Below are 24,087 nucleotides of genomic sequence, written 5' to 3' on the forward strand. Positions count from 1 at the left end.
TTCAAGTTCCTTTGGCCAGGACTGCTAAGGCCAGGCAGCTCCTCTTATTTGGGTCACCAGGGCCTTGGCTGGCTGTTGCTTGCCTTTCTAGCTTTTTGGAGGACCAGGACTCTCGAGTTTCCAAAATGGCCACTCTGGAGACTCCTCTGTGGGCAAGGTTGAAGGACCTCCTTTGCTGCTCTTTTCGTTTCAGCTTGCTGCTACTTGGGATGGGGTGTAGTAGGACCACAGGGCTCCCAGCAGGGAGCCACAAAGGCCGAATACACCATATCACAGACACTGTTATAATAAAAATGATTTTCAGGCAATAGCTTGCAGTCCTAATTCAGGAAAAACTCCAGTTGAAGTCATTGAGAATTTTGATTGAACAGAGACTCGGAGGTTGGACCTATGAAATTTAAAAATGTCTTTGCCCATTTTCAGTGAACGTAATAAGACTCTTTGCATGTATAAAGTCACTCCTTTATGTGTGAGCTGTGCAATGCAGATCTTTTATGAGCAACATAGATAAAATTTTAGATAATTGAACATGAAAGATGTAAAAAAAATCACTTAAGTTTACTGTTAGACTATTTTCCTTTTTTCATGATGTAAAAGTTTTTAAAAAATTCTCAATTTTTGTGAAAACTGAACTTGGGCTGTCACAGTACTTGTGCCCATTATCTCCCCCCCCCCTCCCCCTTTAGGATTTTGTCCATTTGAATATTCTAAGGAAGGAAGCTCCCTTTTTCCTTCCCTTTTCCTTTTACAGTATTACAGAAATATTGTTGCATTTCTCCATAATAGTAGTTCAGTTGTAGCTATTAGGAATGGACAAACTTCATTGCTGGAATTAGGTTTTGTGAAGCTTGCACGCAGTCTTTTGGGTTCAAAGGGTTAACAATTGGAGTGCTGAACTCCTCCTTCCACCTCACCAACCACCACCCTTGTAATTTAAACGGGCGGGGGGGGGGAGGGGTTATCCAACTGCAATTGAAGTCAACATGAGGTTTAGACTTCAGTGGGACCAGAATTTGGCCCATAGTGTGCTTCCCTCCCCACCACCTCCCAAAGTGTGATTTGAGTAAATTGGGTTCTCCTGGTAAAAGGGAAGCCTGTGCTGTGTACTAAGAATAGAACATTTTTCCTTGCCCCAAATTAGGCTGGCCCAAGTGATTGGCTTGAATACAGTGCATATAGAGAGTACTAGATATATTTGCTAATTATAATTTTTCTCTGTCCTATTTCTGGTCCTTTTATCATAGTCTTTCAGGAGAGAGACTATGGGGGGGGGGGGAGGAGTTAAGAGTAAAAGGACTGGAAAAACAAAGGAAAGTGAAACACAAAATGTAAGAGTTCGACTCAAACTTACTGACCCACAATGTTGGACAGGGTTCAAAACTAGGCAAACTGAATTTGCTTAGTCTTTATTATTATTATTATTATTATTATTATTATAGTACCTAATACTAGTGTTCATACAGTGCTTGGACACTGTTGTGTGCCGCGTACCATAGATGCTAAGTTGTTGTTTGTTTTTATTACTACTTTCTAGGTCCATCTGGGCAGTGGAATCTGGGTAGATGAGGAGAAATGGCACCAGCTGCAAGTAACACAAGGAGATTCAAAGTATACAAAAAACCTAGCGGTAATGATTTGGGGAACAGATGTTCTCAAGAACAGAAGCGTCACAGGAGTTGCAACCAAAAAAAAGAAAGATGCAGTTCCCAAGCCACCTCTCTCACCTCACAAATTAAGCATTGTCAGAGGTAGGTTACTTGAAAACTGGGTTCCTGCTGTGTAGTTTAAACATTAATCAGTGAGATGAAAAATGCTTCTCTCTATCTTGTGTAAAATTCATCCACTTAAAAACTAAAATCAAAGTTACTATTGCAACACAAACTGCTCCCCTCCCAGAAACAGACACTTGCTTCAATAGCCAGATACAGTGCAGTCTTTCGAGGGCCCAGTGCTACAAGATGACTTTGGGGTTCAGGGTGCTCATTATGTCAAAGCAGACATTTGAAGGTAGGCCCCAAATGAGCTTTGCAGACAGCACTCTCTGATGGAATTTGTTGCTAACTTACTGATGTTTTGTAATGCATGTATCACTTTTGACAAGCACTGGAATAACTTTACAACATTACAGCTATCCATGGGGAGAGAGCCTTTCATTTCTCCCATCTCTAAGATACAACTTCCTCTGGGGTGGGGCACAAAAGCCATTATTATAATGTCGGTACAAATTTTCATCTCCCCTTCCAAAAACAGATGTATAACAGCTTTTCCATTTGAACCAAAGTGAATTTAGATGGGTAGAAATCAATTTCTGTCCCTAAGTTGGAATTTGAGCAAGAAATGTAGATCAATGACTCTTAACTGGGCAAGAAGGATTGTCATGAGACCTTGAATGACCACGAGCAAGCATCCCATGTGCAAGGTGCTGAAAGAGTCAAACAGTGCTTGTCCTTTATTTTAAGTGACTAATAAAGTTCAATCTTTTTGTATCATTATGCTTGCATTTTACACTGTCACTTCTAACAGTCGTCTTCGGTTCTAGAGAGTCCTCTCTCAGTTAAAACTGAGCCAATTCCCCATGGAATTTTTATCAAGATTGGGGTGTTAGCCTCTGCATTCTGCCTCCTAAAGCTCCCTGTGCCGTTTCAGTGGGATATTATTCTAAATTGCTATGTAGGGTTCCTGCGAGCTGTATTAAATAGCGGCTGTTTTCCAATCAAAAGTGGCTGTATTTTGGAAGCAGGAAATATAATTTCTGTACATATAGGTTGTAAAGTGATCTTATTTCCAATTCCCTCATCCCAACTCACTCCTGTAATTAGTTATACTCATTTCTTGTGCCTTGGACTTCAATTGGATTATAAGAATTTTGGGGCAGGGGACCATGCTTTCTTCTGTATGTTCAGTGCCTTGCTAAAGGGGCTCCATTTCTGGTGGGTGACTCAGGGTGTTACCATAGCACTAGTAGTAAAGTAGTATGACATAATATCTTGGTTGTAATGAAACCACTGAGTTAGCTGTCGCCCACCAGGTTCTACTAGCAATAATTGGGTAAATATCTACAGGAGAAAAGAATGGTCGCTTAAAAAAAGTAATTATTCCTAAAGACGATTAAAGCAGACTTTTATAGGTAACTGATTATAGGGTTTGTAGTTCTGCTTGTTGGCTATTACTTAGTGGGTTTTTTCCCCTCCACTAAATCACTGTATGAAGGCTAACATAGAATGCAAACAGATGATGGGCTTTTAGGGCAGAGACTGTGGGTGTGCTGCCTGTGAATTTACTTACTCTCTCCCAAAGGTTTCACACTGTGATGAGTGACCTTCACAGAGATTAGTCAGTCTCCAGAAGCGTGAGCTGCAATAGTCCAGTTTCAGGCCTGACAAGTTGCATAATTCCTATAAACAAGAGATGGGAAGTGTATGGGAAATCAAGGCAGGAAGCTAGAAACTTCCTCTTGATCCTCTGCCTCAAAACTTAGTTAGCACTATAAACTAATTCAGCTATTTCTCCAACAAGTTGGAAAGGGAGAGAGAGGGAAAACTTGTTTTATTTTTAAATACGCACAAAGTCTCCAGATACTGCAGTGACGGAATAGAATAGATGGATGGATGAGCTTAGTATAAAAAGCAGGGCTTTGGAGCGGAGCACGGAGCTGGAGCACGGAGCAGTGGAGCTGCAGGTTTTTGCCCGGAGCTGGAGTAGAGCCGGAGCACAGAAAATCTTGACTGCTCCAGTTTTGTGGGTTTTTTTTTTTTTCATTTTCAATCCAAAATGAATGATATTTAGCAAGAAAGTCCTAAAGATGCCAAAAAGTTTTAGATTGCATAACAATTGATATTAACATCTATGTTACCACTTTACGTAATATGTCAGTTATTCTCACTTCGGCCGAAATCAAGATTTAATGTACAGATACAAAATTACAACGTTTTTTGGAGATAGTTATCTGATTCTTTAATAAAACATATCAGACATCCGGCAACACTGCAGACTGCTCCCACCCTTGTGCCAAGGTTAGGCGAGTACGTACTCGCATAGATTAGTTAGATTAGTATGTGTTGATACTTCTTTTGTAAGGGTTGATCAACGAGATGCGCTGAGTGCTGCGATTACAGAAAAGTGTGATGCAAGACGCAACATTTAAGAAATCACAAACAGGTATATTGCAAAAAAAAAAAATGTTTTTGTTTATTGCTATATTAAGATATCGCAAGACATATTAACCACTTAAGCTCATTTCTCACACGGGCTCCCGTTACCGGTCCATTTGTTCATTTGTACATGCTCCCGTATCACTCTGGCGGACTTATTTTATATGTCATCTGTTCAACGGTCTTTTGGTAGCGTTGTTTTGTAATTTTAAATTTATTGAAAAAATCACGTGCAGCAGGCATATAAATATACAGTAAACATTTTTGCATAAATTAGGAGTGATTTTTGTGATATATCCAGAGTGATTGGAAAATGTCCAACACAACTTTGGGGGTGGATCCTTAGGGCATTTTAAGAAAAAACGTTTCTGTGAACACGTGTCCTAAAATTCTTCCTAAGGGAGCAGTCCCTTCAAGGAGGTGATGAAAAGTTAATTTCTGATTAATATCTCAAAAACGCTTTAATATAAAGTAATGAAATTGTCTGTGTCTTAGCGTTAGTATGTGCTACCATATTACATTATCCAAAATTATTTAAACCATAGGCGTCCCAAACTGGCGGTTGGTCATTTTTATTTCATATTTCAAGAAAGGCTTGTTGTCGACTGCCCCTGACTACGAGGTAATATTATGTTCCATAATAAGTTGTTAATTTTTGGTTATTTATTAATTATTGCGTTTAAAATTTATGGTTCCAAAGTTGAAAAATAAGTAATAAGTAAAATTGTTTGCATCATTCTAAGCATTTAAGCAGATTAAAAATTTTAAACAGTTTTTTCGGAAATGGTTAATTATACAAAATACATTAAGAGTACCATTTTAATGCATGTTTTAGCATTAAATCATATTCCAGGGTCGTATCTGTTAAACAGTCGAAGATTTAAAAAATATTAAATAAAATTGGCCTAGTCCCCCCCAGTTCATGACGCCTGATCGAACGTTGGAAATAGACTTTAACGGGAAAGCAGATTCAAAGTGCAAGCACAGTCCTTTTTAGTAAAGAGAGCCAATTTTTGGAAATATGTTTTTCCTTCATCAGGCTGGAAACATTATACAAGATAGAGCAAACAACAGGTTCTATCTTGTATAATCTATTCAGGCTGATGAAGGAAAAACGTATCTCCAAAAATTTGCTCTCTATTAAAGGGACTGTGCTCGCAATTTGAACCCACTTTCCCGTGAAAGTTTATTTTTAACCTTGTAATGTGTAGCCTTGTTACTTCCCAACAATTAATGTTGTAGAACAGCGATAGCACGTACTAATGTTATGGCACATACCAAATTTCATTGATATATCTATATTCAAGCATTTGAGATTAAAAACGTGGAAAATATTTCGAATATTTTTACTGCAAAATTTCATAAGAAAAACTAACTTGCAATTTATAAATAAAAATTTATGTATATTAAAATACTTATTACTTCATTAAAACTGCAAGAAACATGTTAAAATATTAAAATATACTTTAATAATTTGTGTAAAAAGAAAATGCGATCATTTTTGTCCAGAAAATCCAAAATAAAGTCGAAGTACCTTAATTGGTTAAGATATCACAAGCAGTCACATTATAAAAAGATGTAATGCTTTTGTTCATTGCTTTTTGAAGATCATAACAAGAAACATTTGGATGCGGTAGCAGCACAAGAAGATTTGGCCATGGCTTCAACAAAAAAATCAAATCTGCCCCCCATGATTGATAGCCGATTTACGGAAAAGGATCTCAATGACGTCTTTACTTTTGAATTTGAAAAGCCCAAATTTGGGCTTTTGGGAAAAGCAAAGAAGAAATCGGCAACGTGCAAGGTGGAAAAGGAAGTGAATGGCGAGCTCAAACCCTGTAGCTTCAAGACAAGTGAAGCAAGTGCCGTGAAAAGTTTCAACCTTTGGCGGCATGTAAAACGTAACCATCCTGAAAACTATGCGGCTCTGGTTACAAAAAAGGACCAGGAAGATGAGTCAAAACAGAAAGCTGACGCAGCTAAACGACGTTCATCTGGCTCTTTGAAAACTCCTGGAGAAAAGATTTTTTGCGGAGCTTCATCTGAAAAGAAACCCAAAATTGAGCAAACAAAACTTGACTCATATTTGAAGTCCTCAAAGGTTACAGTCACCATGGATGCCAATACTTTCCGTGAAGGGCTGATGGAAATGGTTTGCTTGAGTTCAACACCGCTCACTACCTTCAGGCTAAAGAACAAAGGATTCCAAAAAATTGCAGGTGAAATGGGTCGGCAGCTTGGCGTTTCGATGGGGCACGATGCGGTTCGTCATTTAGTTGTCAGCACAGCTGAGTCTGGTCGCAAAGAGCTCAAGAAAGCTTTGGAGCAAAAATTGTGCTACCTGAAAATGGATGCAGCAACCCGTGGAAACAGAAATTTCCTTGCAATCAATGCTCAGTACTACGAAGAAGGAAAAGATAAAGCTGTGGTAAAAACCTTGGACATAATCGACACTGAAGGGTGTCACAATTCTTCGTATGTGAAAAGTCAAGTAAAAGCTATTTTAGAAAAATTTGGGATCCGTGAAATGCAAGTGCTGAGCATCTGCGTTGACAATGCAGCAAACATGACGTGTGCCGTCAAAAATTTCAGCGAGGACAATGAAATCATTACGACCTCTGAGAACAGGGATGTGGACAGAACTGAAGCTATGTTGTCTGATGAAGGAACTAAAGGAATGAATGAAATCGAACTCAACGTGGATGCTGCTGCGCAATGGGTTAATGACCCTAGCCTCATACTTCCAACATGGCTTCATGAGGATGACTCAAAAGTCCAACTGATGAGGTGTGGTATTCACACTCTTCAGTTGGCAATCTGGGATGGACTGAACAAAGAACACGCGAAGAAATTTCTGGCAAAAATTCGACAAGTCGTTGTAAAACTACAAACCCCAAGTATTCAAAGTGTTCTGCTTGATCTACATGGGGTAACTCAGTCATTGGATACTGTGACTCACTGGGGTTCAACATTTGCGATGATTGATCGGCTTCTCGTTTTTCAGTCTTACTGTGAACAAATGGCTGCTGCTGGAACAAGAGAACTCAAGTTAACAAAAGCTGAATGGGACGAAGTGAAGAACCTGCGAGACCTCTTGGCAAAGCCAAACCAAACAACTGTGAATCTTCAAGCTGTTGATGTAACCCCGGGAGTTTTAATGAAGGAATGGCGAAAACTGTCAAAATTATTGCAAGAAAATGGTGGACAAATTGCAGAAGGAATTCTGTCCTCCATGCAGAAACGCGAAGAGAAGCTTTTTGACAATATTCATTTCCTTGCTGGAGTTTATGTTGACCCACGGTATCGGATTCTTCTTACCTCAAGGGAAATACCAAAGGCAAAGGAAGGCCTCCTTGATATTGCTCAACGACTCGAAAAACAAAATTTATTGCTACATTTGAACTCCGCGAAAGAGGTTGAAGAAAATGAAACACAACAAAAGGAGTCAACAATCGAATGTGCGGTTTCTGAAAGTTCACATCCTTCAGAAGTAGCAGGCTGTTCTCAAACTTCCGTCTCCACTCTGAACTTGTTCGAGCGTCCATCCCTGAGACGTCTTCAGCCATCACGGGGAAATGGAGATAATTCAAGCATCAATTCTTCAGAAGATGACGACTTCGAAAAGGAATTGGATAAACAAGACAGACGCCAGCGAGTTTCTGCGATTCATAATTGTAATGAAGCATTATTTGAGAGAAACTTTCAGGAAGATTGTGAGGCGATGGAGTCTATTGGTAGGCTAAAAGTTAAGTCTGTTTTTGAGGCCATTCACAGCTACCCACACCGCATTCAGGCTGCCTGTAGAATTGCTTCAAGCATGCCAACAACTCAAGCTAGTGTAGAGCGACTGTTTTCGGCTTTAAAGTTAATTTTAAATGATTTGCGGCAGGCTAGGAAAGATGACTTGATTGCTGCAATAATTTTTTACAGAATGAATTATGAATGATTCTAGTTTGTATCATTGATGACATTTAAATTGTTTTAAAAGTCTGAATAAAAAAATGTGTTTTCAAAATTACAAAGTATGCACTTTTTATTTAGTTAAAAATTAATTTGAGTCGGAGCGCGGAGCTGGAGCAGTCAATATTGGTGCCAGAGTGGAGCTGGAGCGGAGCAATTCAAAAATTTGATTGCTCCAAATCCCTGATAAAAAGATAGAGATGCTACCTACATCACTAATGGAGTGTGGATTGTTTTTGTTTTTAGTGTAGTGATTTTTTTGATGGGGGAATTTCCATTGCAATATAGCTTCAAGCAACAAGAATCCTGTTTTCTCATTCATGATCTCTACCTAATACTCACTTATCAATTGAGAGTTGTAGCCTGGTTGGTGCACCTAAATCAGGCTCTTTTATGTAGGTAACCTGCCTATCATCCCCCAGCACTCCCTTCATACGGGCTTAAGGCAAGATTATTAGAGGGTCGCACACTATTGCATCTGTAGTGAGAGAGAGCAGCATATTAATCTGCTGTTAGTTCACACCCTTACCTCACCAGAACCCTCCTTCACACCCTCCTCCTCAAACTGTGGTTGGGAATCACTTACATACACACCAGGGTCCCTTCTCCTTCCAGGGCAGATATTTGTGGAGAAACTGTGGGTTCATTATAAACAGTATCTCTCCCCCACCACAACTCTAGGTCCTTGCTTGACCTGCTCACACCACCTCTTCAGGTCATTGCTTCCCCCATTACCACCATTCTCCCTTTGTCACACATCCCTCAAAGTGCATCCTATAAAGTTCTCTTATTTCTACAGCAGTGGTTCTCAACTTATTACACATGGCAGGCCGCATATGTGGCCCACAATGTGTTATCTGGGCTGCAGGGGGCAGGGCAGCGGCAGCCCGGACCCTGAGCTTGGACCCCCCCACCACGCGGAGCTGGTTGGCTGCCCCAGCCCCTGTGGGGCTGGCCGCCTGCCCCAGACCCCTGCAGCGGGGCTGCTTCTATACCCTGGACCCATGCTGCGTGGCTGCCCCAGACCCTTTGGGGCTGGCCGGCAGACCCAGATCCCCACCCTATGGAGCGGCGTATCTGCCCAGACCCCCACCTGCCCAGACCCTTGCCATGGGGCTAGCTGCCTACCACAGCCCACCATGAGGCAAGGCGGGGCAGGCCGGGCCAGCCAGCTGCCTTGACTCCAGACCCCTGTTGCCTGGACCCCGGACCCCACCACTGGGCTAGCTGCCCTGACCCCGGACCCCTGTCGCAGGGCCAGCTGTCTGCTGAGGCCCACCCTGGACCCTGAGGGGCAGGGTTGGCTGCCCCGACTCCAGACCTCTGCCACATGGCTGCCCTGTGGGGCTGGGTGGCTGGCAGACCCGGACCCCCACCACCTGGAGCCGCACGGCTGCCCCAACCCTGGACCGCAGCTGCCCCCATCCTGGATCCCCGCTGTGGGGATGGCTGCCGTGGCTAGCCAGCTGCCAGGCCCCCATGCAGCTGCCCTGACCCTGGACCCCCACCATGCAGGGCTGTGGGGCTGCTTGCCCAGGACCCCCTCCGCGTGGCTGCCCTCACTCCTGGACCTGGCTGCCTGCCCCGGACCCCGCCACGTGGGGTGGGCCGGCTGCCCCAGCCCCTGGAGCTCATGGGGCCGGCCGCTGTCCAGATCCCCACCGCATGGCTGCCCCAGACCCTGGTGGGAGCCCCATATCCCTGACCAGCCACCAGCGCTAACCCCAGACTCCTGCCATGCGGGGCGGGCTGGTGACCCCGGCACGTTGGCGGCCGTTAGCACACAGCTTGGCCCGCTGAGAACTGCTGCACTGTAGACAATCTCCCCATGCAGCCCTGCTGCCTGTGATATGTGTAGGCAGCATCAGGGGATGCCAGAGCGATTCTTCTGCTTGCAACATCAGGCAGTCTGTGGGCCTGATATCTTCCTCCAAGTCCGGCTTTTCTGGTTTTCACCAGAATCAACAGGGTACTGCCACTGATGCCTAGACCAGTCCCTGAAACTTTGAAATTGATTGGATGCAGTGTTCAAAAGTTATCCCAATACAGACACCGGAATGCCATGACATTGAGTGTAGGGCCTTGCTGTGCATGGCCAATGACCTGGACTGTGCACCTAAACAAAGGAGTACAATTCTCTTACACACCTGTGCAGACTACCTGAATCTCAGATCCAGTTGCGTAGGAGAGAATGGGGCTACTTGTCTACTTACTCCCTCCACGTAGCTAGACGACAAGGAATGGGTGGAGCCCATCTCACTGATCAGTAGCTAAACCAGCAGCCTTATACCAGCATTAAATTACTCCCCCTTATAGCCCTCTGGGGTGTGGACAGGAAGGAAGCAGGGAGGAATTGTGGCTCATTGGGTATGTCTGAGTCACCGTGACTCCTAGGGCCACTTTTGAATTGATACAGCTTACACATCACCCCTTGTTCAGGGCTGTGGTAAAGTCACAATATTGTCTGTACTTATGTGGCAGGTCTCTTGGGCAGAACCCCCCTATTTGTTACTAATAGTTCAGTGCTATACTACTGAAGTTTCTATAGTGATGTAATATTCTGCCTTGAGCACAATGAATCTGTGTTTCAGTTAATTCTCCCATTGTTTGCCACATTATTTCAAATAATATTTTACTGCATATTGACATCCCAGTTAGTCTGCCTGCCAATTGGTTTTATTTATTTAGTAATAGCCAATAAATTTTCCAGTGACGAGTCCATAAAATTCATATTGTTTCAGATGTTTTCACCATTTTCTAGTCCCAGAATAGTTTATTTAAAACACATTTTAAAAAGACAGAATTAGCCGTTAAGGTGGCTAACATCTCTTGCTGCTTAAAAAATCTCTACTGTGTAGTATATTATACAGAAGTTATAAAAAGTCTGATGCCCGAGCACTGTTATAAACCTTGTTAATGCAAAATATAACCTTTTATAAAACTTCTGGGCAGCTTCAAAATGAACTACGAAGCATGAATAATACTTAATTTTCATAACTTTTTAATACGATGCATTAGCAACATTATAAAACTTGTTAATTAAGCAATATTCTCTATAGCTTTCTAGTATATGAAGCAATAAATGGCTGCTAAAATTGATTACTAGCCAAAGCAAAGCAGAGATTGTTTAATCAATCTTGGAAGCTATTTATTACTCGTAGCCTACACGACAATAGAAATTATTTCAATTATAAAACATAACAAAATGCACACCTGATTTTAAGGAGCTGAAAGTAGGGTGCTACCTCTCTAATTCATTGCAGAAAAACATTTGATCCTGCAACTTGCTAAGTGCCATCTGCGGCGGTGGAGAGTGGTCTCAGCTCCCACTGACCTCTTTGATTTTATTTTATTATTATTTTGTATTTATATTCCAGTAGAACAGAGCCCACAATATGCAAAGTACTGTACAAAATCAGAGCAAGATGGTCTCCACCCCAATCTATTAAAACAACAAAATACAAATGGTTGGGAAGAGATGTATAACCAAGCTATAGCCATATTAATGTATACTACATAATTTTTTTTTAAATGTGAAATAAATGTCCCCTATCTCCTACTGCTTCTCCTCCTAACCACTATTATTTGGCTAATGTCTTGTAGGTGTGACGGTAGAAGTGACTTGAAGGAGGAAAGGGTAGTGGCCTGACAGATCATTTTCAGTAAGGGTGTTCTATGTCGTCTGGAAGAAAGCTCTAAGACTGTTTTGGGAGATGTGGACAAATGAAGGGGTTAAGGTTGGCATTGATGACAGAGAGGGTAGGAGTGACACCATATGAGTTTGGATTTACCCCCATTTCTACTCATGAGGCCAGTGAAATGTCCTAACTTGTGAGCTGCTTGTGCCCTACAAAGATTCAAACATGGCAAGCCTAAACTTGTGCCAGATAAAGGGGACCAAACCAATGAATCAGAGAACCCTTTTATTGTACAATAGAACACTGAATTAAAAAAATATACAAGTGGCTTATGAAGTGCTGGCTCTATAGTACCTTGAGCATGTTTTATTTGCTGTACTGATTTCCAGCACAGGGCTAAATTCTTTTCTTAAAAATAACTGCTGTTCTCTTACTTTTTCCCCCAGAATGTTTGTATGACAGAATAGCACAAGAAACTGTGGATGAAACTGAAATTGCACAGAGACTCTCCAAAGTCAACAAATACATCTGTGAAAAAATCATGGATATCAATAAATCATGTAAAAATGAAGAAAGGAGGGAAGCAAAGTACAATTTGCAATAAATTTTGGATTTTTAATAAAGTCTTAGTGTTTTACTTATGTCGTCGTCTTGATTTGTGTGGCATTTTTGCTGAGGCGATTGAACTGACTTAGTGTGGATCTCATTCTGAAACGTTGATGTATTTTTAAGCAGTTTTGTAAAATGGCTAGATATGTAACCTGCTTTAAGTGATTTCAGATATAGAATCATAAAAATGTAGGACGGGAAGGGCCCTTGGTAAGTCCTCTAGTCCAGTCCCCTGCACGGAGGCAAGGCTGAGTATTATCTAGATAGAAGACTATCCCTGACAGGTGTTTATCTTAACCTCCAATGACTGAGAGTCCACCACCTCCCTCGGTAATTTGTTCCAGGGCTTAACTACTCCTGCAGTTAGGAAGTTTTACCTAATGTGTAACCTAAATCCTCCCTTGCTGTAATTTAAGCCCATTACTTGTCCTGTCCTCAATGGAGGAGAACAATTTATCACCCTCCTCTTTATAACAACTTTTACCTACTTGAAGACTTGAGTCCCCATTTTCCCCCCCCCTCCTTTTCCAGACTAAACAAACCCAATTTTTTCAGTCTTTCCCATAGGTCGTGTTTTCGAGGCCTTTAAACCTTTTTTGTTCTCTAGATTATCTCCAATTTTTCCACATCTTTTTTTGACGTGAGGTGCCCAGAACTGGACACTATTCTAGAACCTTATGAGTGCTGAGTAGAGTGGAAAAATTACTGCTTGTATCTTCCTTACAACACTTCGGCTAATGCATCCCAGAATGATGTTGGCTTTTTTTGCAACAGTATTATATTGTTTCATATTTAGTTTGTGATCCACTATAAGCCCCAGAATCTTTTTCTGCAGTACTCCTTCCTAAACAATCATTTCCCATTTTGTATTTGTGCAATTGATTATTCCTTCTGAAGTGTAATACTTTGCATTTGTCCATATTGAATTTCATCCTATTTATTTCAGATCATTTCTCCAGTTTGTCAAAATCATTTTGAGTTCTAATCCTGTCCTCCAAAGCACTTGCTACCTGTCCTGGCTTTGTATCATCTGCAAACTTTAATGTACACTCTGCCATTATCTAAATCATTAATGAAGATATTGAAAAGAACCAGACTCAGCAGAGATCCCTGCAGATCCCCACTCGATATGCCCTTCGAGCTTAACTATGAACCATTAACTTCTCTCTGAATACAATTTGCACGCACCTTATAGTAGGTTTGTCCAGGCTACATTTCCTTAGTTTGCTTATGAGAAGGGCATGTGGGATCGTATCAAAAGTCTTACTAAATAGGGCATGTCCATTAACTAATGCATTAGTCCATTAAATAGTGAAATTTCAAAGGAGAGTGAAACTTCGAGGTTGTTCCAATGCATTGCAACATGCCGACTGCAGTTCTGTATAGGTTGTGATTCTGCAAACAGTGACCTGCATTTTTCTTCTAGTGAAGTCTGTGGGATGCTACATGGACAAATCTCTATGCAGGATCTGAGCCATAGTAAACCTCTGCTTTAAGTGAAGTTCTGGTGAAAAGGGAAAAAAAAAACAAAAAAAACCCCACACCTCTTTACTGTAAGACAGTTTCACTGTACTTTGCAGTGTTCTTTCCTGAAACTGCCTATAAATTTGCTTGCTTTTATGATCTTTTGTTTCTATTTTAATATATTTGGTCTAGAGCAGCTAAACAGTGCTCCCTTAAAACTTATCTTGACCAACTAGGTCACCATTAGTTTCAATTAAAAAAAAAAAACTAAACTTTTCTCCAAGTTTTAGTATGTGAATGACTTGTAAGCATTTCTAACAGGAACTCAATTGATGATCTTTTCAGACATAAGGGAAACTTTTAGATAGAAAGTATATCTATGCAACCTATTCAGAAGGTGTGTTACAATTTCTCTTGGAGCACTACATTCTTAATAGTATTATTTCTTTTCTGAACGTATAAAACACTAATAGAGAATATAAAGATTCTGTATGCAAGAAAAATGTGTAATAGAAAAATAAGTTCTAGTACTAATTGTATTAAGTCCATAAATGAGCTATGGAAATATCTGAACACAAGCTTAAGCATCAAGAGAACTTATTTTCTGGATTGGAGTCAGTCAGGCTTATGGCACAAAAATCAAAGAAATATTTGCTTTTGGCATGACCAAATGACCCCTTAATGGCTGTAACTGGATGAAATCAACGTCTTCTACTGTATCTTGTTTCATGCAAGGGATTTGGGAGTAGATGCTATCGAGAAAAGAATTTAAATCCGGCAAACCCATAAACAACTGAGCAATCTAGAAGATGGTGTCTAACTGATAGCACTTCTATAAAACTGTATTTACAAAAGTGTGGTTATCAATAATAGGTATGCAGTGTTGGAGCTCTCAGTCTCCGGGTGTAAGGCCTTGTCTACACTGCCACTTTACAGCACTGTAACTTTCTCACTCAGGTGTGAAAAAACACTCCCCCCACCACCCCAAGCGTTGCAAACTTCTGCGCTGTAAAGTGGCAGTGTAGACAGTGCACCAGCACTGGGAGCTGCGCTGGTAGCTACTTCCTTCATGGAGGTGGGTTTTTTTAATAGCGCTCCCCCAGCGCTGGTGGTGTAACTACACAGCCACATTAAAACGCTGCTGCGGCAGATAAATTCATGCAAAATAGGTCCATCAATGGCTATTAGCTAGGAATGAGCGACAGGGGATGGATCACTTGATTACCTGTTCTGTTCATTCCCTCTGCGGCACCTGGCACTGTCGGAAGACAGGATACTGGGCTAGATGGACCCTTGGTCTGACCCAGTAGGGCCATTCTTATGTAGTGAAGACATGACTTTAGAAAGACATGGTGGGTGAGGTAATACCTTTTATTGGACCAACTTCTGTTGGTGAGAGAGAAGCCTTTGAGCTACATAGAGTTCTTCCTCGGGTCTGGAAAAGAAAGTATGACAGCTAAATGCAAGGTTGAACAGATAGGTTGGCATAAGTAATTAGTACATATTGATGTGACCATTCAAGGTGAAGTTGTCCCTTAACACTCCAGTAGTCATAGGACTAACGGGGGTTAGTGGGTTACAGATTATTGTAATAAGCAGTAAATACAGTATCTATTTAGCCCATGATTTTTAGTGTTTAGCAAAGTTATGAATTTAAGCTCCCAGGCTTGTATTTTCAATGTGTTGTGCAGGTTTCTGATGAGTATGAGGACTGAGGTCAGATATAGAGTGATCACTTTGTGAAAAGTATTCACCACAGATGATAGGGTGGGTGGGGTTTTTTTGGGTCTTTTATCAGATTGTTCTGTAACCCACTAACCCCCCTTTTGTCATTTGACTGCAGGAGTGTTAACGGGCCACTTCACCTTGAATGGTCCCTTAGAATATGTGTTAACTACTTATGCTAAACTATCTGTTTGATCTTGTATTTAGCTGTGACACCCTGAGTACCTTTCCCAGACTTAAAGAAGAGCTCTGTGTAACTGAAAAGTTTCTCTCTCACCAACAGAAGTTGGTCCAATAAAAGACACCCACCTTGGTTATCAATAAGTCAATTAGTTCACTGATTTGAGCATCCGAAGAAGTGGGCTGTAGCCCACGAAAGCTTATGCTCTAATAAATTTGTTAGTCTCTAAGGTGCCACAAGTACTCCTGTTCTTTTTACTGATTTGAGTGTTTAACCCCCTTCCTTCCCAAAAAAGTCTGCTTTGGTAGTTTTGGGATGCTTACAAAGCCTTATCTTCCTTAAAACACTTGATAGGTTAAGCCATATTGTTCATTCCTATTGAAACTGTCTATATGTATTGGGATAATTTGAAAGTAGAATTGCAGGGATTCTTCTAGGGGATTTTAAGGAAAAATTAAATAGACAAATGACACATGGCTGGGGGAAGGGATAGCTCAGTGGTTTGAGCATTGGCCTGCTAAGCCCAGGGTTGTGAGTTCAGTCCTTGAGGGGGCCACTTAGGGATCTGGGGCAAAATCAGTACTTGGTCCTGCTAGTGAAGGCAGGGGGCTGGACTTGATGACCTTTCAAGGTCCCTTCCAGTTCTAGGAGATGGGATATCTCCATTAAAAAAAAAAATGGTTCAGTGGATGCATTATAAACCAAAATAATGCAGTATAGTGCCATAACAGCACTCGTTTAAGTGCTTTGTTGGATCAGCGCTGAAGTATTTATAATTCGTACGCTCTGAGTGTCGAGCCCATTTCATGTAATTCTCAAAAAGTTCTAAAATACAAACAAACATTCCAGTTCTTTTGTTGTCTTTAGAAGTGCTATAATTACACAGAAAAAGGTATGGAACTAAGTATTAGCCTAAAAGCATCACTATTCCAGACAGAACTTAATTGCTTTCCTGAACTGGGGTATTAGTAGAAACACAGTTCTTTCCTACCTATCAGCATATGTTTCCATTTTTATTTTTTTTTATTAAAGAGCAAAATAGAGATAAAGTTGGAGAAACAACTGGTGAACTGGGTTCCACTTTTCCGGCAAATACTCATGAATTGATCTTTAAAAAAGCCCTTTAGGCTTAGAGAAAATTTGTCATTCCCTCTCCTTCCTGCTACTCCTGGAACTGTTAAACACTGTACTGCTAATATAATTCCACTGTAACATTCTTTAATAAGATGATAATTCTACTCTTCTTGAAAGATGAATATAGGCTAAGCTTATTTGAGGCAATATTTCATGAAGCCTGGGAAAAGTAGATTAGTGCTGAATCAAAGATTAGGGCTCTAGTCTGTCTCCCCAAAAATCAGAGATTCAAAGTTTGTAGGAATAACCAGCACCAGCATCCTAATAGAGCTTCTTCTAGACAGACTTAGCACATCAGACGCTCCTCTGCACATTGCTCAAGAATTCAAAACTATTCAGAGAAAAGATCTCTGAAGATTTCAGTCCACCTCTCTGTGCCTACAGCATCTACCACCCTAGGTCCAAGGAGCTTTCTGCATGCATTAAAGCACCCGGATGGTGCAAAGAGGTTCACTTCTAAAGTAAACACTGTATATCACTGGGAACGGCTAGCTAACGTGGGTTGAGTTAAATTGTACAGCTGGCATTTACCATTAAATTAGAACCAATTGAAGTTTTGTTTAGGTTGACATTAAATAAGTTGAGCATTCTGAAGGCAGTACCTTCCAATAATGTGTTATATTTTTAATGCAATGCATTTTTCTGGAAACAAGCTTTTCTAATAATGGACTGGTTTCATGCACATTGTAATTGAAACTAAGGGAATGGAAGGCTTTATTGTGAACAGTAATCCTGTACAAACAATCCCTTTGATCAGTATCCATTCTTTACCTCTTCCTTTGAAACAGTATAAAGAACAGATAGGCTTTTACCTACTTTTACTGTTTCAAGTAGGCAAAGCTGTCATGTGACTCTACAGAATTACCCACCAATGAAAAAGTATATACATTTGAACTCCTAAATGAGGCACATTTTTCTGACTTAGAATGTTGATTGCTAGATTTACTGCAAATTTAATGTCAATATTTTTCTATTGCAGCTACCAATCTAGTAAATGTTTTAACTCTTCCATAATCCAGCCCATCTTTGTGTGGTGTTAGTACCATCAGTGTGGGTCTGCCATATTGATTTCTAGTTTTTGCAAGACTGGTGCCTGCAAACTTTTCCCAGTCGCCATATATACTTGATGTTTTATAACACTCCAGCAGATACAGGGGACACAGTTACAGAATTTTGACCTGAAATGATAGGATTTTATTAAACTCCATGGCAGCTCTAACATTCTAAGGTTAGCGCTGTGCTATCATTTGATAGTGTAAACTTGGATTTGTAAATATAAAAAAAAAAAAATACTTCAAAGGGACCAAGTTTTATATTGTCCTGGAGATCAATGCATACTGTTTACCTTCTTTTCTCAAAGGGGGAACAGAGTATTATTGTTACATAAATGATCTCAGTTCTTTGTTGCCACACATTACAAATTACAGTAGTAATATTCATGACCTGATCCATAATAAAGTGCCTCTGGCATTCTTGCAAAGGAGAAAGATTAGAGCTAACAAAAAGGGCTTTATTTTCCATTAATGATTTTATAAGGGAAATGAGCTATTATATTAAAGGAGAGAATCCAAACAGATTTTAATACCTCACTCATTTATACAAAATGCCTATCAACTCAATTAAAAAGAGCAGGGAAAAAAGCATTTGTCAGATCTGCCTGTTATAGACAGGTTTGGCTTTAGTGATGTTTTACGGAGATGGAGGATTTTTTAATACAGTCAGTCTAGAATTCTTGTATTTATTTAGTCATGTGAAAGCAACTGTCAATTGAAGCGGCTTGTTATATTGCATCTGGACAGGCAGTGAGCTTGACTGTCAAATGAAAGTGCAGTTCCCCTGCAGGAAGTAATTTCATTGCACTGCAACTTTGATGCTGTATCTGACGGGATAACTGTGCTACTCCTTTGTTGTCTTAAGTGTAGATTATTGTCCTATCGGAAGTTCTAAGTAGCAATAAATTAAGCTATATCAAGTCCAGGCTTTTTCAGTGGGACTTAATGATGAGATTTCAAGATCATCAGACTATGATCAGCCAAAATGTGTGGACTTTTAAAAATAAAACTATTAAGCACAGATCACTATTTAAAATAATGTTTGTCTTGACAAATTAATGGAGAGCGAGGACATTCTGAATTAATGCTGTCACATTAGCCTTAAACTCAATTGTATCTAAACTGTGTTAATCTCAGGCAGTAACAATATTCACCAGTATTGGCTAGAATTAAATGTGTAGATGCAATGAACAAGCTGGGCTATTTTATAGCCTGCTCGTACCCAGTTTAAGTAACTTGGCATGGAATTCTGTCTCCTGGTCTAATCCTACTCCCATGAAAATCAATTGCAAAACTCCTATTGACTTCAGTGGGGTAGGTAGGATCAAGCCATCAGATGGAGAACGCTAGGTACTCTGTCACTTATCAAGGGCTGGTTTCAAGTCTCCATGTGCCAGCTGGCAACTGGAATTTTCTTCCTTTGCTGGGCTTGTATCAACCATAGCATAAACTTAACATGGTGGGGTGTTTTTTGCTGAATTTCTTTCTAGTTCTTTGTAGTGTAATGTGACCTTATTATTCTGATGTTATGATCTGTTTAGCTCTGTATTGGAAACGTTTAGTTTCTTTTAGACATTAAAAATCACTTTCATTGGAGGCATATGTGAAAAAAGATTAAAAATGCAAAAATCCTGAAATCATGGTTTTCAAATATTTAAAAATCCAATTTTGTGGGGGGAAAAATTCTCAACACCCAAGACTATTTTTGAATGAAAAAAGCCAAACTAAAATTTATTCACATAGGACATATGCAGAAATTTGCAAGTTTTCAGTGGGAGAGCGGCCACATTTCAGAAATATCCTGGAAAATGAAATGTGTGGTTCCTCAGAATGGATTGATGAAAGCTTTCATATGAAACTGAGTATATTTGTCACTTTTTTCGTGCCTCTGATTGACCTTGGCTGGTCTACACTATAACGTTGGGTTTCCTTAATTACTTTAACTACTCTGTAAAATGATGGAGTCTAAATTAGCTGTTTCCACTCAAGAAAGAGATCGTGGACTCATTGTGGATAATTCTGTGAAAACATCCACCCAATGTGCAGCAGCAGTCAAAAAAGCAGACAATGTTGGCAATCATTAAAGGGATAGATACAAGACAGAAAATATCATATTGCCTCTATATAAATCCATGCTATGCCCCATCTTGAGTACTGCATGCAGATGTGGTTGCCCCATCTCAAAAAAGATCTACTGGAATTGGAAAAGGTTCAGAAAAGGGCAACAAAAATGATGAGGGGTATGGAACAGCTTCTGTATGAGGAGCGATAAATAAGAATGGGACTTTTCAGCTTGGAAAAGAGACGACTGAGGGGGCGGGGGGGGGAAAGATGTGATAGAGATCTATAAAATCATGACTGGTATGATGAAAGTAAATAAGGAAGTAGTGGGGTTGCACTCACAAGCCCCCCCGGCCAAGTGCATGTGTCTGCACTCTCTCTACCGGCTTGTGGTGGGTCTTCGCTGATTCAGCCCTCTGGCCAAGTCATACACAGTGAGATAAAAGCAACACAAACCCCTTTTGGGGTACAAGTCCAACAGGGGTCTCTCTCGGTTTGTCCCTGCTCCAGAATAGAGCAGTGCCCCCAGACTCCTTCCCTGGAGACAGTGTCTTTGCCCTTTCAGGGCTTTTCTGGCCCCAGCTCTTAATTGTAGTGGCCCAGTTGCAGTCCCCCTTCTGGGGTGCCTTAAAGTCCAGGCCACTTTCCCAGTGGCTGGTGGGGCAGGGGGCCCAGGCCTGTCCTCTACTCTGGGTCCCAGCCCAGGGACTCTATAAATAGCAGCTATTCACAATGTCCCTTTAAATAGACTGCATTGCTGCTCTAATTCCCTGGGCCACTTCCCCATAGCTCCCACATATTCTTCACCCTTATCTCAGAGTCTTGTCCTTGTGGAGTCCCAGCAGCCAGTCTAAAGCACCATCTACTCTTCTCCAGTTCTGGCAAGGAATTGAACTCACTTTTTGCCCTGCAGCTCTTCTTATACTGACCTGCTGGGCCCTGAGTGGCTGCTTCCCACACAGCCGTTCTAGGTAGCTTGGAGGACCTCTCTTCTACCCTTTCCTGCGGCGGGATGTGGCAGGGCCACAAGGAGGCCTCAGGGCCTAGTCCATCCCATCACAGGAAGTGTTATTTACTCCTCATAACACATGAACTAGGAGTCACCAAATACAATTAATAGGCAGCAGGTTTAAAACAAACCAAAGGATATATTTTTTCACAAAATGCACAGTCAACCTGTGGAACTCCTTGCCAGAGGGTGTTGTGAAGGCCAAGACTATAACAGGGTTCAAAAAAGAACTAGATAAGTTCATGGAGAATAGGTCCATCAATGGTCCATCCGTCAGGATGGGCAGGGATGGTGTCCCTAGCCCTGTTTGCCATAAGGTGGGAATGAGCAACAGGGGATGGAGCACTTGATGATTACCTGTTCTGTTCATTCCCTCTGGGTCACCGGGCTTTGGTCACTATCAGAAGACAGGATACGGGGCTAGATGGACCTTTGGTTTGACCCCGTATGGCCGTTCTAATGTTCTTAACTACATCGCTCAGGGCTGTGAAAACTTTCACAACCCATGTGATATAATTAAGTAGACCTAAGCCCCAGTTTAGATGCTGCTAGGTTGACAGAAGACTTCTACCATTGACCTACCTACCGCCTATCGGAGAGGTGGATTTACTACAGCGATGGAAGAACCCCTTCCGTCGATGTAGTGTCTACACTACAGTGCTACAGTAATGCTGCTGCAGTGCTTTGAGTGTACTTGATGAAGTTATAACAGCATCAATCAACTTAATTGATATTGTAATTTTTTCATCATAACAGCATTGTGGAATTGTGAAGTGATCATTCATACAACGTTGAGGTAGTAAAAATGTTACCAAATGCAGCTATTGTATATTTCATGTGCAGTGGGTAATTTCTAAATTTTATTATGTTGGACATTTTAAATGATTTTTTCACTATCTTAGGCTTCCTAAATAGGAAAAGACAATGAATTGGACTTAAATTCATTTTTGAATAACTGTACTCATTTTTTATATACTTGGTCATTTGCTTTAGTACTTTGCAAAACACAAATAGAAATAATTGTGAGTAAGAACTTTCCACCTAATTTCCACATGTGTGTAATCCTGCAAGTAAGTCATGCCCTTTGTTTGGGACACCAATCTGTTGCTATGGAAATGAAAATTATGTAAACCATAATCCCACAACTGTGGCATCCATTGATCCTGCAGTGATGTCATAACGTAACTCAATGTAGAGGCGAAGACAAGTCAAAGGTCTTATTATAGCTTTGATAATTAACAAACAGCCAAAAATGGAAAAATATTTAAAAGTTTAAAGAATTTTTGCTTAAAGCCTTACATTTAGAAAGTTTTTTCTACTTAGTAAATGGTTTCTTAAATCTTAAAGTATGTGACATTCTTTCATGTTCTTGTCACCTATTATCTGAAACCATTTGTAGCATTCAAAAAAGAAAACAAAACAAAACATCCCAATCAATCAAAAACAAAACAACCCACACACATCAGGCTGTTTGTTTTTATGATAAATTTCAATCTGATCTGATTTCAAATTCTTGAGAGATTACACCATGAAAATTCAATGAAGACCATGAAAAACAGCTTGACTTTTGCTATGGTGTAACAATGTTACGGGTAGTATGAAATATACTACACAGGAAATGTATGGTCATTGGTAACTGTGTATCTTTCACTTTAAAATGAGCTATTATACATTTAGTGCCTCTAGAAGAAGAAACGTGTTAGTTGTGTTGGACAGAGCTTATTACCACGTAATAATGATATCTCTGTGCATTGCTTTGTCGGAGTCCCAGTGAGTGAGAGAAATGGAAGAGAAGAGCACTAGAAAGAAGTATGTGTTGACAGTACTCTCTTACTAATGTACCAGAACCCAAAGCATCAAATCCATGAAGTTTGCACAGTGTGATTTCAACAGCAAAAAAGTACTACATTGAAAATTATGGTCAAAAAGGGTTAGATCTTTCTTATTTAAGCCAAAATTTCATTGAGAATTTGCCTGTTTTTTTAAAAAATATATTGAATGCTAATTTAATTGAAAAAGGTATTGTATTTACAATTTGCGTTGCCTGTTTTATTTGATCTTTTTAGCAAAGGGATGTTTTAATGAGAAATACCTGTATAAATAATATTTGAAGTTGAGAGTTCCAGCTTGTCAACAGTTAAAATGGTTTTACATTTGAACATGTCTAAATAGATTATTTTAATGCAGTAGTTTCAGTATTTTGGAATACTGTATGTTCAAGGCTGGATTAAGGCAACCTGGGGCCCTAGGCACACATAGGTTCCACCCCTATGGCTCTGACCCCTGCCCCATGGCTCCTCCCCCAAAGAGATAGGGGTTGGCAACCCCTGTTGCTGGAGTGTATCTGCTTGGGTGAGTAGGCCAGGCTCACTGTGTTCTTCTCTCTTGCCGCACACCATGTCCTCTGCTGCAGTGGTGGCAGGGACCCACAGAAAAATGGCTCTTGGGATTAACATAATCTCAGAGCAGTTGTTCTAGAGGAAAAATTTCAAAGGTGATTTAGGCTCCTGTGGGCCTAACTGACTTTTTAAAGTGGGGTTTAGGCTCCTTAAGCAGTTAGGAAAATTTTACCTGTAGGCTCTTTGCAGATTTAGCAGACATTGTTGCGTCAGTTAAACTCAGTTCACATTGCCAGATTTTCTATTTCTCAGCCACAAGGGCTAGAAAATTCCTTTTTTTAAAATGAAAGTTTAGACTCTGATGTGATCATCATTCCAAGAGCTAGGGCTCTCAGCTCGTGTTGCCAGACGTCCAGTTTTTGACTGGATCGTCCAGTCGAAAAGGGACCCTGGTGGCTCTGGTTAGCACTGCTGACCGGGCCTTTAAAAGTCCGGTCAGCAGTGCTGCGGGGCTAAGGCAGGCTAGTGCCTACCTGTCCTGGCACCACCCTGCACTCCAGAAGCGATCAGCAGGTCCGGCTCCTAGGCGGGGGGGCCACGGGGCTCTGCGCACTGTCCGCGCCCCGAGCACCGACTCCGCACGCCCATTGGCCAGGAACTGTGGCCAATGGGCTCTGGAGGGGGCGGTGCCTGCTGGGGACAGCAGCACGCAGAGTCTCCTGGCCCCCCGCCTAGGAGCCGGACCTGCTGGCCGCTTCTGGGGT

At 40.9% G+C, this 24,087-nt stretch overlaps 2 protein-coding genes across 2 annotated transcripts in view; both read left to right on the plus strand.

Annotated features, from left to right (window-relative positions):
* The window catches only part of LOC113406561 (BEN domain-containing protein 5-like), a 44,763-nt gene extending 32,396 nt beyond the window's left edge, over positions 1 to 12,367 (plus strand). Inside the window, exons 5-6 of the mRNA XM_026651873.2 lie at positions 1,535 to 1,748; positions 12,196 to 12,367. Coding sequence (XP_026507658.1) covers positions 1,535 to 1,748; positions 12,196 to 12,353 — 372 coding nt within the window. The 3' untranslated portion in view covers positions 12,354 to 12,367. The remainder of the gene's footprint in view (positions 1 to 1,534; positions 1,749 to 12,195) is intronic.
* Positions 1 to 24,087, plus strand: part of LOC112118973 (cytosolic carboxypeptidase 6) — a 1,367,858-nt gene that overhangs the window by 861,661 nt on the left and 482,110 nt on the right. The window lies entirely within an intron of this gene.

The sequence above is a fragment of the Terrapene carolina genome, unplaced genomic scaffold, assembly GCF_002925995.2.
Source record: "Terrapene carolina triunguis isolate 2854851 unplaced genomic scaffold, T_m_triunguis-2.0 Scaffold104, whole genome shotgun sequence".
NCBI lineage: Eukaryota > Metazoa > Chordata > Testudines > Emydidae > Terrapene > Terrapene triunguis.